Source organism: Nicotiana sylvestris, chromosome 12 (genome assembly GCF_000393655.2).
Source record: "Nicotiana sylvestris chromosome 12, ASM39365v2, whole genome shotgun sequence".
NCBI classification, from domain to species: domain Eukaryota; kingdom Viridiplantae; phylum Streptophyta; class Magnoliopsida; order Solanales; family Solanaceae; genus Nicotiana; species Nicotiana sylvestris.
In genome coordinates this window covers 78114635-78128579 of record NC_091068.1, presented here as the reverse complement: position 1 = coordinate 78128579, position 13945 = coordinate 78114635, and the positions used below count along the sequence as shown (strand labels likewise).

At 38.0% G+C, this 13945-nt stretch overlaps 1 protein-coding gene across 1 annotated transcript; it reads left to right on the top strand.

The window, feature by feature from the left end:
• The first annotated feature begins 2125 nt into the window (after positions 1-2125).
• On the top strand, positions 2126-5643 carry LOC104210332 (ADP-ribosylation factor). Its single transcript, XM_009759212.2, has 7 exons — positions 2126-2309; positions 3259-3418; positions 3938-4008; positions 4662-4781; positions 5013-5131; positions 5257-5338; positions 5417-5643. The coding sequence occupies exons 2-7, from the start codon at positions 3271-3273 to the stop codon at positions 5420-5422; spliced, it is 546 nt and encodes a 181-aa protein (XP_009757514.1). The 5' UTR covers positions 2126-2309; positions 3259-3270; the 3' UTR covers positions 5423-5643.
• Positions 5644-13945: the final 8302 nt, after the last annotated feature.

Genomic DNA, 13945 nt, shown 5'->3' with positions numbered 1-13945 from the left:
CTTAACAAAAACCTTTATGCAGGCCACAGGTTGTGCACAAAGCACATGAGGTGCACCAATGCACATGCTGTGCACGAGTGCACATGCCCTCCAATTCAGAATTTAAACCAAACATCCCTTTTACATTACTGATCCAAATCAACAGCTATAAGTAAACAAAACTGGTTCTTAATTGATTCAACAAATGCTTAGCAGAAGTAAGTCGATTTGTTATTGTTCGGACAGTTGAAACTAATTGACGACACATGTCGACTCGACTATATTAGCATTAACATACACAATCGTAGCCAAAAATCAGACATTTAAACAGTATCGATGCGTGATTCGAATTATACTGACTAAGCATAAATGTACTCGAGGAGTCAACTAGTCAGTCCAAAATTTGGAGCTCAATTATTCGCACAGCATATACACACGCATTATCAGAATAAAGGAGGGATTCAAACAAACACAGTGTTTCAGGCAAAGTGGACAAACAGAAGTTGGTAAAAATTCAAAGACAAACATGAACCGACTTTTAAAACAAATCACACGGACTAAAACAAGTAAAGGAAAGAAAGCAAACTCACCTTAAAACTCGAAAAATCAAAAGTTTGAACTCGGATTTGGACAGACTTTTCTTAAGGCTGAAAGGACTTTAATCGAAGTGTTTCTCAGATGAGAAACACTTCGATTAAGGTCCATTAGGCCTTAATTTCTTTGGCTCGAACGGGTATGAACCAGTGATGAGGAACCTTGTGGTTTCAAAACTCAGATCTGGGATCCGTGCTTCCCTGGTCAGATTCGGACCAAACCAAGTATGGTTTGGTCACGAGGGGGGTCTGGGGAGTGTCTGGTATGAATTTAGGGCCGATCGGTGTAGATTAGGTTCCGACTCGAATCTTCAAATGAAGATTCGAGAAGGTGGGATAGGATTCGAGGTGTGTGGTTGATAGATTTGGGTTCAGGACGGCAAGGGGGTTCTATGGTGTTAAGGGCAAGGTCACCGGCGTCCGTGCCGCCGGCTTTCATGGTGAAGGATACAGGGGCGGCTAGGGTTTGAAGGGGACGGGTTTGGTGAAGACGAAGGCAGGGGTGTTGGCTAGGGGGGGCAGGGTATGGTAAAGGGTTTATATAGTTAGTGGGTGGGCGGATCTCAACCGTTAAATCAATCTAGATCTACGGTCTGGATCTGAGGGCTTAAGTGGAACGGTGTCGTTTTGAGGGTAAAGGGTTTGGGTTGGTCCGGGTGAAAACGGGTCGGGGCCATTAGTGGGTTAAGGGGAGGTGATCTTGGCCGTTGATCAATCTGAGATCAACGGCCCAGATCGGTTTGGACCAAAACGGCGTCGTTTGGACACCCTGGGTATCAGCTGGACTGGACCGGTAGGCCTGGTTTGGGCATTGTTTGTTTGGGCCAATTTTAATAAATTGACCCAATCCGGAGGAAGAAGATTATTTCTTTTTTTCTTTTTTTTTTCTTTTTTATTTTGAAAACAAAACTTAAGCAAAAAATCAAATTAAAAATTAAATACACACTCAATACAATTATTTGCACACATACTAAAATATTTCAGAACAGGTAAAATCAAACCAATCAAAATCACGGACGAAGATGCCTATTTATGATTTTCTACTTGACGACCGGATTACGGTTCGAATTATGCATGACCCACACATTTTTTGTATTTTGTTTTAAATAGCTAAATAAATAAAAATGGACAAAAGTTACAAGTAAATCAACAAAGTGCTGCAGAGAAATCCAAAAATTGTACAGCAGGACCAATTATTATTATTTTTTATTTCTTTTGGAGCGATTGTCGTGCGAAACAAAAATCACGTGCTCACACTATAGAGCATAATTGAAAGGGTCAACGTAATAAGATCAACTAGTGTTATCCTTTTTTTTCTCTAAATTGAGTTGTCTTATCGGGTAAATCGATAATCGAACCGATAACGATAGATAACCGATTAACCGATACCCGATAATCTATATCTTATCGATTCGATTATCGGTTTAATATATTTATAAATCGATAACCGATATGTCGAATCGATAATATTCACAACTAAACCGAACTCACCGATACCCACCCCTACCCGATACTCTCTCTATATATAAGGATATATTTTCGAACCTATAAATAGAGTTTTATGCCAAATGTTTGATAAATTCCCAATTTATTAGTGCTAGCTTAAAAAAAAAATCTTTCTTTTTCTCTTCTTCTTAAAAAGGCTGCTAGGCTGCTCTTCATCACATCGTAGGGACTTCCCATATTCCTAAATCTGCCCTCTCTTCTTCCAAATCAGCTACTAGCTTTTTTTCCCACGTAAGAACTCCTTCTCCAATTCTTTGAATTCGTTATTCAAAATAAATTTCGACATAGAACAATTGATTTTGCAAAAGTTATAATATTGTACCTATATATTTTTGATTGAGATGTTACCTAATAGGGGATCTAAATTGATGATTAAATATGTGAATTTATAATTCTCTATGGATGTACAGTTAATTATTATTGATCTTGTTTGTATTTATGTATATAGTTTTTGCAGTTGCGATGACTTATCCGCCTTTACTTTTAGGGTTTCGAGTTAAATTGTGTGGATCGGGATTTAGTTATTTGTTTCATTGTCCAAAACTCCGATTTACGTGCTACAGACCTTGATTTCATTGACTCTTGTGCTTTTTCGCTTGATTTTGTATGATTTCGGAAAGTTTTTTGTTGAATATGGTAAAAATCGGTATGTGTTAGAGAACCGCCAAAGTCCAAATTATTGAGTATTGTAGTTAAAGGAGTCCAAATGAAGCGAAATGGATATTAACTTGTGACTGAGGCGTAATTGTATCGGAAACAGCTTCTCTGCCCTTCCAGGGCTAGGCGTAGGGGTAAGGCTGCGTACATCTTACCCTCCCCATACCCCACTTGTGGGAAACCTTTGTTTTTTTTTTGTTGTTGTTGTTTTTGTCCTACTGTATTTTCTAGATTGATGAGATAGACTGGAATATAAGATGAGAAAAGATATGAGGAAACTGTAAACAATTGTAGGAGTCTGAAACTTTGAATGAAGTTTGGAAAAAGAATTCGAATTATTGCTTTGGATAAACAAACTGTAATGAAGGAAGAGGTTTTAAAAATTATCAAGTCCCTTGCTATAATTGGCTTGGCTGCTCAGCTTTTGTTCTCATTGTGAGGTGTCAACTGGCAATACAACCTTTGCGCATGTGAAACCTAATGAAGCTGTACAGCTGTCTGATTTTTGGTTTTGGTATAACAGGCAGTTTTAAAGATGGGGTTGTCTTTCACTAAGCTTTTCAGTCGGTTATTTGCCAAGAAGGAAATGCGAATTCTCATGGTAGGTCTTGATGCAGCTGGTAAGACAACCATATTGTACAAGCTCAAACTGGGAGAGATTGTTACCACTATTCCTACCATTGGTAAGTTCTGCTATTATGTTGTGTATGCTGCACGTAGCGTCTATTGCTCGTGGTACTGATCTTGTGCTGGTACCTAACATAGTGCTACTTTCACTCTGCTGCTATTAGTTAGACTCTGTAGTTGACCGAGTGATTCACCTTTCTTGGATTCTTCATGCTCTATGGTTTCTGAAAAAGTATTTCCTAAGGTGCTTTTAGGAAGGGGTTGGTGGTGGTGGTGGATGTGTACTCTAATCCACTTGTGCACACACACTAGGGAAAAGAGAGAGATAAATTCACTGTTGACCCGAATGGTAGAAATTATTTTTAATTGTTAGAACAGAAGAAAGTATCTCATGTTTTATTTTAAATTTGAGACGTTATATTTCAAACTGAACTAGTGCTGGAAACTGATTACATTCATTACAGTTTTGTCCTCTGTTAATGGTATGGCTTCTTTGCATTGAACATGTTAATAGCTGCCGTAATTCTATTTATCGATTTCTTGGTATTATCTGCAATAACGCTCTCTCTTGTCAGGATTTAACGTGGAGACTGTGGAGTACAAGAACATTAGTTTCACTGTCTGGGATGTTGGTGGTCAGGACAAGGTATTTGGTGCCATAAAATACAAAAGTCTGGTTATCTGTGACATTAATTCTCTAAAATTGTCATCACATAGGAAATCTCTTTAACTCATCAGGAAAAAAGCAGCAAACATAGGAAGTTCAATACCTCATTAATTTGGATTAACATCACAATGACCATCCTTCAAGTGGCTGGATAAAGATGGAGCATGCTTTGGTTTCTGGAATTTTATTTTCTTTTTCCTGTTAGTGTTTCTGCTCTAATAGGCTTGAGATAGAGATTGATGTTCCTTTCCTTTATTGGTTTCTTTTTGGCTTGGTATAATGTCCATTTTTCTTTCACATTGTTTTTCTTCTGTGAGATATCGACCCACCAGGAACACCCTACTCTCAGAAAGACAGAAAGAACTGAACAGTAACTTCTCTTCCTACTCCAACCATCATATGCACGGTTTATCTTGCAAATTCATTTCTGCCATGGCTTTGCCTAGTCGAGTGGCTAATGCCTATCTAGCTCTATCTAGTCTTTATTATCGACAAATAAAAAGGTTCATCTAGATCTAGTCTTTCTATAGGTATTTTGGACTTGGAGCTTTTGATACCAGGAAATGACTTATTGGCTGAAATTATTAATGGTGTTACCTGATATAGTCGGTCATATTTATTGATATTTCCAGATTCGGCCACTGTGGAGACATTACTTCCAAAACACGCAAGGACTCATCTTTGTTGTTGACAGTAATGATCGGGACCGTGTTGTTGAGGCTAGAGACGAGCTGCACAGGATGTTGAATGAGGTAATGCAATTCATCTCTCTCTCTCTCTCTATGTGTGTGTGTGTGTGTATGCGCGCTTATAATGAACCTTGAGCGGGAGTTTGGATGTAAAAGAGTATAATTCAGGAATGATGCCGCTAAAAGACTTGAAACGACCTATATACCAACTCTTTGGGTTATAAAGGTATATGGTATTAGTTTCTTATTGCTCATTATCTCGTATTCTCAAAAAATTTACTAATGTACTTATAGGATGAACTGAGGGACGCTGTGCTGCTTGTGTTTGCCAACAAGCAAGATCTTCCAAATGCTATGAACGCTGCTGAGATTACTGATAAGCTTGGTCTTCACTCCCTCCGTCAACGTCACTGGTATATATTGTGGCTGAGTTTGATACCCTTTGCTAGTATCCTTGCGTTGTATGCACGGTGCTGCAGATGAAAATGAGTTGTGTTCTATCATTACTGAACCTCTTACCTCTTACTTTGCCTTGCAGGTACATTCAGAGTACATGTGCCACCTCCGGGGAAGGACTTTACGAGGGACTTGACTGGCTCTCCAACAACATTGCGAGCAAGGTACGTGAGATTATCACACAGGAATTCATTGATCATTTCAAGGCTGTAATTTCTAACCACCTTTCTTTGTTATGACAGGCTTAGGAGGCATGATATAATTTTTGCAGTTATGTTTTTATTTTATGTACCTTACGAGATCCTTCTTTTGCAAGGAGAATTGGCTTATTGCAAAACTATTGTTTTGTTAACCTTTTTTTCCCCTCTTTGTAAAAAACATGATGGTACCTTGTAGTAGCTTTAGGTTAATTTTCATGTACTAATATTTTGTACTCTGACTCGCATGATGGCAGCCACTTGTCTTTCCATATATTATTTTACTAGTTTCTGGACACGGTATATCTCATAGTAATCGGTATAAACTTTAGAAAATGGAAGATTACCAAAAACAATCTAAACAATTTGATTAAAAATACTCTAAAGTGGAGATGTAGCTGCTGTAGAGTAATATCAAAGGTCAAATACAAAAAGACTAATCCAAATAGCTTAACAACCACTATGTTTATATCCTTTCTTTTCTTTCTCATACAAAGTGCGTATACGCTTAACAAAATTATCTCTTCTTTGAACAGTAAAGAGAGAAACAAATAAAAAAAGGGTCCGACCCTCCTCAATATCACCTGGTAAGAGGCCGTTGATTAGAATAAAAAATTTCGAAAGAATTAGGTTAGAATAAATTTCCTGAAATCCTCTTCCTTTCGACATTAACTATTTTGTGAAATAAATATATAACCTTCATAGTGTACTGTTAAACATCTAGACGTATTCTGGATATAAAATTGAAAGAAATATTATTACTAACTCTTGCGACCCATCACAAAGACACGCAATTCATCAACTTATTATATAATTAGCAAAACCGTATAAAATGCACACTTAGTTGCAGAAGAATTCCAAGAAAGAAGCTGAGTTATGCGCTCACAGGGAAACGTTCTCAATCTTTTCAATGGTAGAATCATCAATTGCACCACTACTCTTCTTTAGTTTTATATGAGCATGAGAATTGATATAGAGAAAAATACGCCCCTTCAGCCTGGAACATGTGGAAGATCAAAATATTCGTCCCAGTTGTTCCCTGTTATTTACATATATATATATATATATATAAATCGACATTTTACCTTAGTTAACACATAAATATTGAAGAATCAATCAAAAGGGGAAAAAACAGTGAAAAATCAGCTTAAATTGCTTCCTGAAACTCAAAGAATAGAGGAAGATTGTTTATACAAAATCACCTTCTTGAGGGGAAGCAACAAACTGGAATGATCATTTTTGTCAAGCCCAATTGTGGAGTTTGATGCTTCCACTGTCGAGGTATCCTCATGTGGGTCTCTTAATATTGGTTGCTCTTAAAACTCAAAATAATTATCTGGTAAATAATGAAGAGAAACTAAAAAGTCATTTTCTCATACATGCATTGGTGTTATCATATGAAAGCGTTTTTTTCACTCACAGAAAAGGAAAGGCAACCGGGAGAAATTTAAGTTAGTCCTAATATTACACATTTATTTTCTGGTGTTTAATTTAAGGAAGTCATTTACATTGAAATAATGCACGCATAGGAATACAAATTTTATGTAGAAATTAACTTGGTTACAGGAGTGTATAGTGTTTGATTAGGGGTAAAATGCCCATTCAGTTTTTAAAGGATATTTTAGTAAATTAAAAATGTTCATGCTTATAATATAGTATATGATTTATTTCTTCCCTGGCATTGTTTAGATAAAGGTAGTATTTTGTGGTCTTCTGTGCTATATATGTGTTTTTACTGTTTCTATATTGACATTGTCTCCTAAAAAAAATTAATTCGGAACTTTGTTGAACTGTGTTGGCCTGAGACTCATAGCCTCACGGGTCTAATTAGGCTTTATTATGCTATAAGCTTGTCTAGACTTTATGTAAATTGAAATCTTCAATGATTTTTGAGACTTGATTGACAATTTGGCACAATAAAGTAGGTGTGTGCATTCGATTTATCGATTCGATTTTGACCCTTATCGATAATTACTTATCGATTATCGATTTGTACATACGCTTATCGTTATCGTTTCAATAAGGTTTCGATTTTTTCGATTTCGATTTATCGATTTTTGGGGCTTATCGATTCGGTTATCGATTACACCAATAAAAAAATTTGCGGGATTCCACGGAAAGTGTATTGCTATAAACACGCCTAACCAATATGGACAAAAATAAGCTAAAATAAGACGAACACCGTTTATAACATAAAAATTGTGTCAACAAGCACATGCAACGAAACTAAAGTAAGGGATCAAATGTATGCCACCAATACTCCAACGGTATAAAAAAATAAAAATACATCATCACGACTAATTCTATTTTCCATTAATTTGAACTTCATTCCGTTGAGCTTTAAATATGATCATTCCTTAAATGTGGTAAATGAAATAATAGGGTTAGGGACTTAGGGTAAAGGAAAAGGGTATTATAGAATAATGGATTTTTTTTTAGTATATCTTATCGGTTTATCGATAAATTGATAACCGAAGAGGATAAAATCGAAATCGAAATCGATAACTCGATAAGGAAATTTTCGAAATCGAAAAATCGATAAACCGATATCGATAAACCGATAACAAACTATAAATTCTCCCCAACTATTGTCAAACTCAACCTTTTAGTTCCAGTTAAGTATAAACGTGTGATTAGGAAGGCCGCTTTGTCTGCTTGTGCAAGTTTTTAGTCAAAATTATTTCTTGACTGTAGGTTTAACTTTGTCCTCTAAATATAAATTTAAGCACTAATCGTCTTCTAAGTTTGCAAAAGTTGAGGAAATTTGTTAGTCTAATTAACTTAAAACACCCACATATGTTTAAAAACTAACAGAGATTTCACACTTGCACATGAAACTTAATAAAAATAAAAAAAAGCTGTCTTCACCCAGATTTGTCAAATAGCAGCTGTTCTGTATTTGAACCTTAATCTTTATAGCAAATTTGAAGGGCTAGCATGTCCTAACTCCCAATCTACTTAGGAATGGGGTAGACCGGCATTTTGAAGACACTTTCAGATGAAGGGCCAACTTGTCTAATCCAATTGAATGCTGTAGACCCCAACAGCTTGGCTGGCCAACCCATTTTTTGACAACTCTATTCTTGGAAAAGTGAGAAGTATTTCACATGCCTTAGCCACATAACTTACGAGTTGTCATTCATTTTCTCCGGGGTATTGCCTTCCCCTTATGCCCATTTTTCTAACAAGCGGGTGTTTGTTCAGATTTTTTTACCATAATTGGTTTTCCTATTTTATGAGGAAAATGACAATATATTTTCCATAATTGGGTTTTTCTTTTCCTAGAAGGAAAATATAATTCTTACATATTTGGTTAGTCCCTTTTCTTGTAGGAAAATGTTTGGAGTTCTATAAATTGAGGATCCTTCCTTCTCATTCAGTAGCATCCACAATGTAGCCATATGAGATTTGAGAGTCATGTTTAGGGGAAGAACTTTACGGGACAAGTATTAGTGTGTCACTTGTGTTTGCCTCTTCGTGAGATTGTTCTCTCGATATTTTGTACTCTCTTTTATATAGTTGATTGCTCATCTCCGCCGTAGATGTAGGTCAGTTGACCGAACCACGTTATATATTTGTGTCTCTTTTGGTATATTTCTCTTTGTTGTATGATTTATCGTCGTTCAAGGTTTGCTTTGCTAGCTTCCGCACGACACCTGATTTTTCTGGTCCTATCCTTCTTAGGCATAAAATCAAATAAGTCGCTAGCCGTTTCAAATGAACCACATTACGAGCAGCTAAATGTGATAAAATGGTTAAAAGAAAACAGTTTATCCACCCATATTATCCATTAAAAAATGGGTTGGATAATGAATTTTTTAACAACGTGTCGAATATGGATAAGAACCATATTATCCACTTAGAAAATGGATAACTAATGGGTTAACTTTTACACTTGGAAAGACTCAAATTGGAGGTTCCTCAAGTTTGAGAAATTATGAATTCTCTCAAAAGTGATCATATTCAAGAAGCCATGGATAATATGAATATCCATATTATCCGCCGGATCACCCATTTTTTATCTGTATTAAATATGGGTCGGATCAGATAATTTACCCTTTTTTAAAGTACCCATTTTCGACCCGCTCATATCCGACCTGACCCGCTTGTTTGCCACCCCAACGAGCAGCTAAGATCATTGAGCTTTAACCATATGTCGTCAATATGACGGCTTTTACCGCTCTTTGTGCAACCATGACTCTAAAAGCCTATTACAAATTAAACGAATTATATTGAATGTTACTTTTGGTAATATTGTGAAATAAAAAGTAATACACCTAAAAAAACACCTAGAGCTATATCCACCTTCCAGGAAGGGTAATATGAATAACTAGGCCACCAACAAAGACAACTAATTACGGAGCTGTTGAATCAAGAAACTACACCTATGAGCTTTCTTTGAGCCTTTCACGAAATCTATCCTCTCTTTAACTTCACAAGATCTTTCATCTGCAATAGGAATATGCAACTTGACTAGCTGTTGGAAATTGGAATTTTGATGGTTAAGAAACATGCAGCATAGAGATATATTAAAGGACCCGGTCCTGCTAGTTGATTCTTATAGAGCACCGGTACTTAATCTTAGCGGAAGCAGGATTCACTTTTGTGCGAGATATTATTTTATTTCGGATTTTATGACTGCTCCTATACAAAAAAATATTTAATTTATCCAGATTTTCCACCAATCGCGTAGCATTATTGAAGTGATTAAGGGTCTCCATCTACTCGTCTACCCCTACAAAAAAAGATATTTGATTTATCCAGATTTGCCATCAATCTTGTGGCATTACTGAAGTGATTAAGGGCCTCTGTCACTCTATTGACTGAACCAATATCCCCTTTAAAGAACACCAACAAATCATCCACAAAAATATAATTTGTGTTCAAATATTTGTTTTACACATCGGATGGAACTTAAAGTCTGGCAGCTCACTCATTCTCTAAAGTGTTCCGTGACAAGTACAAATAAAAGATGTGATATTATATTGAATCCCCTTGCATCAATCCACTCTTGCCTTCAAAGTAACCATGCCCTACTCCATTAACTTTCACACAGAATTTGGTAGAGATATGCAAGTCATCGCGAATTGGATAACTTAGCAGGAAAATCAAAACACGCCATTGCCTTCTCAAATAAATGCCAAGCTTACCATATCATATGCCTTTCTTAGATTAATTTTTATCAAACATCTTGGTGATATCTTCCTGTTATATTGTCTCAGGAGGTCATGACAAGTAAACACATTATAGACTAAAGACCTTCCCCTAACAAACGCTGCTTGATTGTCATCTAAAAAAGGTAACCCGGTGCACTAAGCTCCCGCTATGCGCGAGGTTCGGGAAAGGGCCGTACCACAAGGGTTTATTGTATGCGGAGGCTGTTTTCAAAGCTTGAACCCGTGACCTCCTGATCACATAGTAACAACTTTACCAATTACGCTAGGGCTCCGTTTCCCTGATTGTCATCCACTATATGATAATGTCCTTAATAAAATCTACTACTATAAAGCATCTTAGATATGCACTTATACAATACATTGCAACAAGAAATAAGCATGAATTGACCAGCATAAGCTAGGACAATAACTTTAGGAATTAATGATATTATCGTGGAGTTAAGTATTTCTAGTAACTTCCCATTGTTGGAGAACTCCAAGATGGCTGTTGTTATATACATTCCTCTTACACTCGATGCTTTGAAGAATCCACTGCCATAATCATCCGGACCTGGACTCATATTACTATCTATATCACACATTGTTGTTTTAACATCCTTGTATGTATAAGATTCAGAAGATCAATCTGCTGCCTACTGTAAGCACATGACCATTCTTTATAAATCCATCCTAAGCCTTTATCCTATGTCCTCGTTTGTTTATCAACACTTCTTCATAGTAATGCACAAAAATATTTGTTATTTCTGCAGGATATGTGTAAAATACTTTGTGATTGTCATGCATCTGTGTTATTGCCAAGTGCAACTTCCCATGCTTAACAACAGATAAAAAGCTTCTAGTGTTATAATCACCAAGTTAAAATCCATAATTTAATTAAAATATGTTTTTCACATTAAATAGTTCAATTTTTATGCAGCTTTCTTCGCCTTGAAAAGTCTCAAAATATCCTTATCTTAAAACTTAGTTATACTCCATTTATGCGATTGATATTTCACTGGACAGGAACAACAACAACAACCCAGTAAAATCCCACTAGTGGGTACACAAATCTTACCTCTACCCCAAAGGAGTAGAGAGACTGTTTCCGAAAGACCCTCGGCTCAAGAGAATAAAAAGATAAAAGGAGACAATATTAGTTTCACTACAGAGATCATAGGAAAAATAGGAACATAAAATGCAGAAGAAAAATGTAATGCAAAAACGATGGCTAGTAAATAGGTCCTGCACCGAAAAAAGAAAATAGTAAGACATGACATTGCCACTAGCTATCTTAGACAAAACCCCTACCAGACTAGGCTCACAAAGGTACAAAGTAAGGCAAGACTCAAATACCTCCTAGACTACAACCGTAATACTCGATCTCCACAACTTCCTATCAAGTGTCATGTCCTCGGAAATCTGAAGCCTCGCCATATCCTGCCTGATCACCTCTCCCCAATACTTCTTAGGCCGCCCTCTACCTCTTCTCGTGCCCTCCACAACCAGCCGCTCACACCTCCTTACTGGAGCATCTGGGCTTCTCCTCTGTACATGCCCGAACCATCTGAGCCTCGCTTCCCGCATCTTATCATCAGTGAGAGTCACGTACACCTTCTCCCGAATATCATCATTCCCAATCTTATCTATCCTAGTGCCCGCACATCCACCTCAACATCCTCATTTCTGCTACTTTCATCCTTTGGACATGTGAGTTCTTAACAGGCTAGCACTCAGCCCCATACATCATGGCCGGTCTAACCACCGCTTTATAGAACTTACCTTTGAGTATCATTGGCACTCTCTTGTCACACAAGACTCCGGATTCTGACCTCCACTTCATTCATCCTACCCCAATACAGTGTGTGACATCCTCGTCGATCTCCCCTCCCCCGTGGATAACCGACCCAAGGTACTTGAACTGCCTCTACTTGGGATAACCTGTGATTCAAGCCTCACATCCATGCCCACTTCCCTCGGCTCAGCGCTGAACTTACACTCCAGGTATTCCGTCTTCGTTTTGCTCAGCTTGAAACCCTTAGACTCAAGAGTCTGTCTCCAAACTTCCAACCTATCGTTAACACCGGCTCGTGACTCATCAATCAGAACTATGTCATCGGCGAATAACATTCACCATGGCACCTCCCCCTGAATATGGTTTGTTAACGCATCCATCACCAGGGTGAATAAGAATGGACGAGCGCAGAGCCTTGGTGTAACCCCATTTCAACCAAAAAATGCTCAGAGTCGCCTCCTACTGTCCTAACCCGAGTCTTAGCCCCATAATAAATGTCCTTAATCACCATAATATATGGAACCAATACACCTTTTGCCTCCAAACATCTCCAGAGAACTTCTCTAGGAACCTTGTCATACGCTTTCTCTAGGTCAATAAACACCATGTGCAGATCCTTCTTTCTCTCTCTGTACAATTCCACCAACCTTCTAACAAGGTGTATAGCTTCTGTGGTAGAACTACCCGGCATGAACCCGAACTGGTTGTCAGATACAGACATTGTCATCCTCACACTCACTTCAACCACCCTCTCCCATACTTTCATGATATGACTCAGTAATTTGATACCCCTGTAATTGTTACAACTCTGGATATCACCTTTGTTCTTATACAATGGAACCACCGTACTCCACCTCCACTCATCCGGTATCCTCTTCGCCTTAAAAATAACATTAAACAACCCAGTCAACCACTCCAAACCTGCTTTCCCTACACACTTCCAAAATTCTACCGGAATCTCGTCTGGCCTGGTCGCTCTACCCCTACTCATCTTACGCATAGCTCCCACAACCTCCTCAACCTTGATACGCCTGCAGTTCCCGAAGTCACGGTGACTCTCGGAATGCTCTAATTCGCTTAGCACAATATCACAATCCCCTTTTTCATTTAGAAGTTTATGAAAGTAAGTCTGCCATATCCTATTAATCTGGGCATCTTCCATTAGTACTCAACCATCTTCGTCCTTGATGCATCTCACTTGGTCCAAATCCCGAGTCTTCCTCTCTCTCAACTTGGCCAGCCGGAATAACTTCTTCTCCCCGCCTTTTTCCCCCAATTTCTCGTACATACGACCATAAGCCGTAGTCTTAGCCTCTGTGACCGACATTTTAGCTTCCTTCCTAGCTACCTTATACCTCTCCATGCACTCTTACCTCTCCTCCTCAGCTATGCCCCCCTAACTTCAGGTGCGCCACCTTCTTCGCTTCCACTTTACTTGTACCACTTCATTCCACCACCAGTCTCCTTTGTACCCACCAGAGACACCGGTCGAGACCCCTAACACCTCTCTCGCTGCCTCACTTATACAGTCTATTGTCGCTGACCACATAGTGTATGCGTCCCCACTGCTCCTCCAAGCTTCTATAGTCGATAACCGCCACTCCAACTCTTGGGATTTATCCTTAG

Excerpts from the sequence above, each read along its gene's own strand:
- LOC104210332 (XM_009759212.2), top strand. The coding sequence starts at position 3,271 with ATGGGGTTGTCTTTCACTAAGCTTTTCAGTCGGTTATTTGCCAAGAAG. Across the intron at positions 3,419-3,937 it reads TACCACTATTCCTACCATTG|GATTTAACGTGGAGACTGTG; the intron begins GTAAGTTCTGCT and ends CTCTCTTGTCAG. Across the intron at positions 5,132-5,256 it reads TCCCTCCGTCAACGTCACTG|GTACATTCAGAGTACATGTG; the intron begins GTATATATTGTG and ends TTTGCCTTGCAG.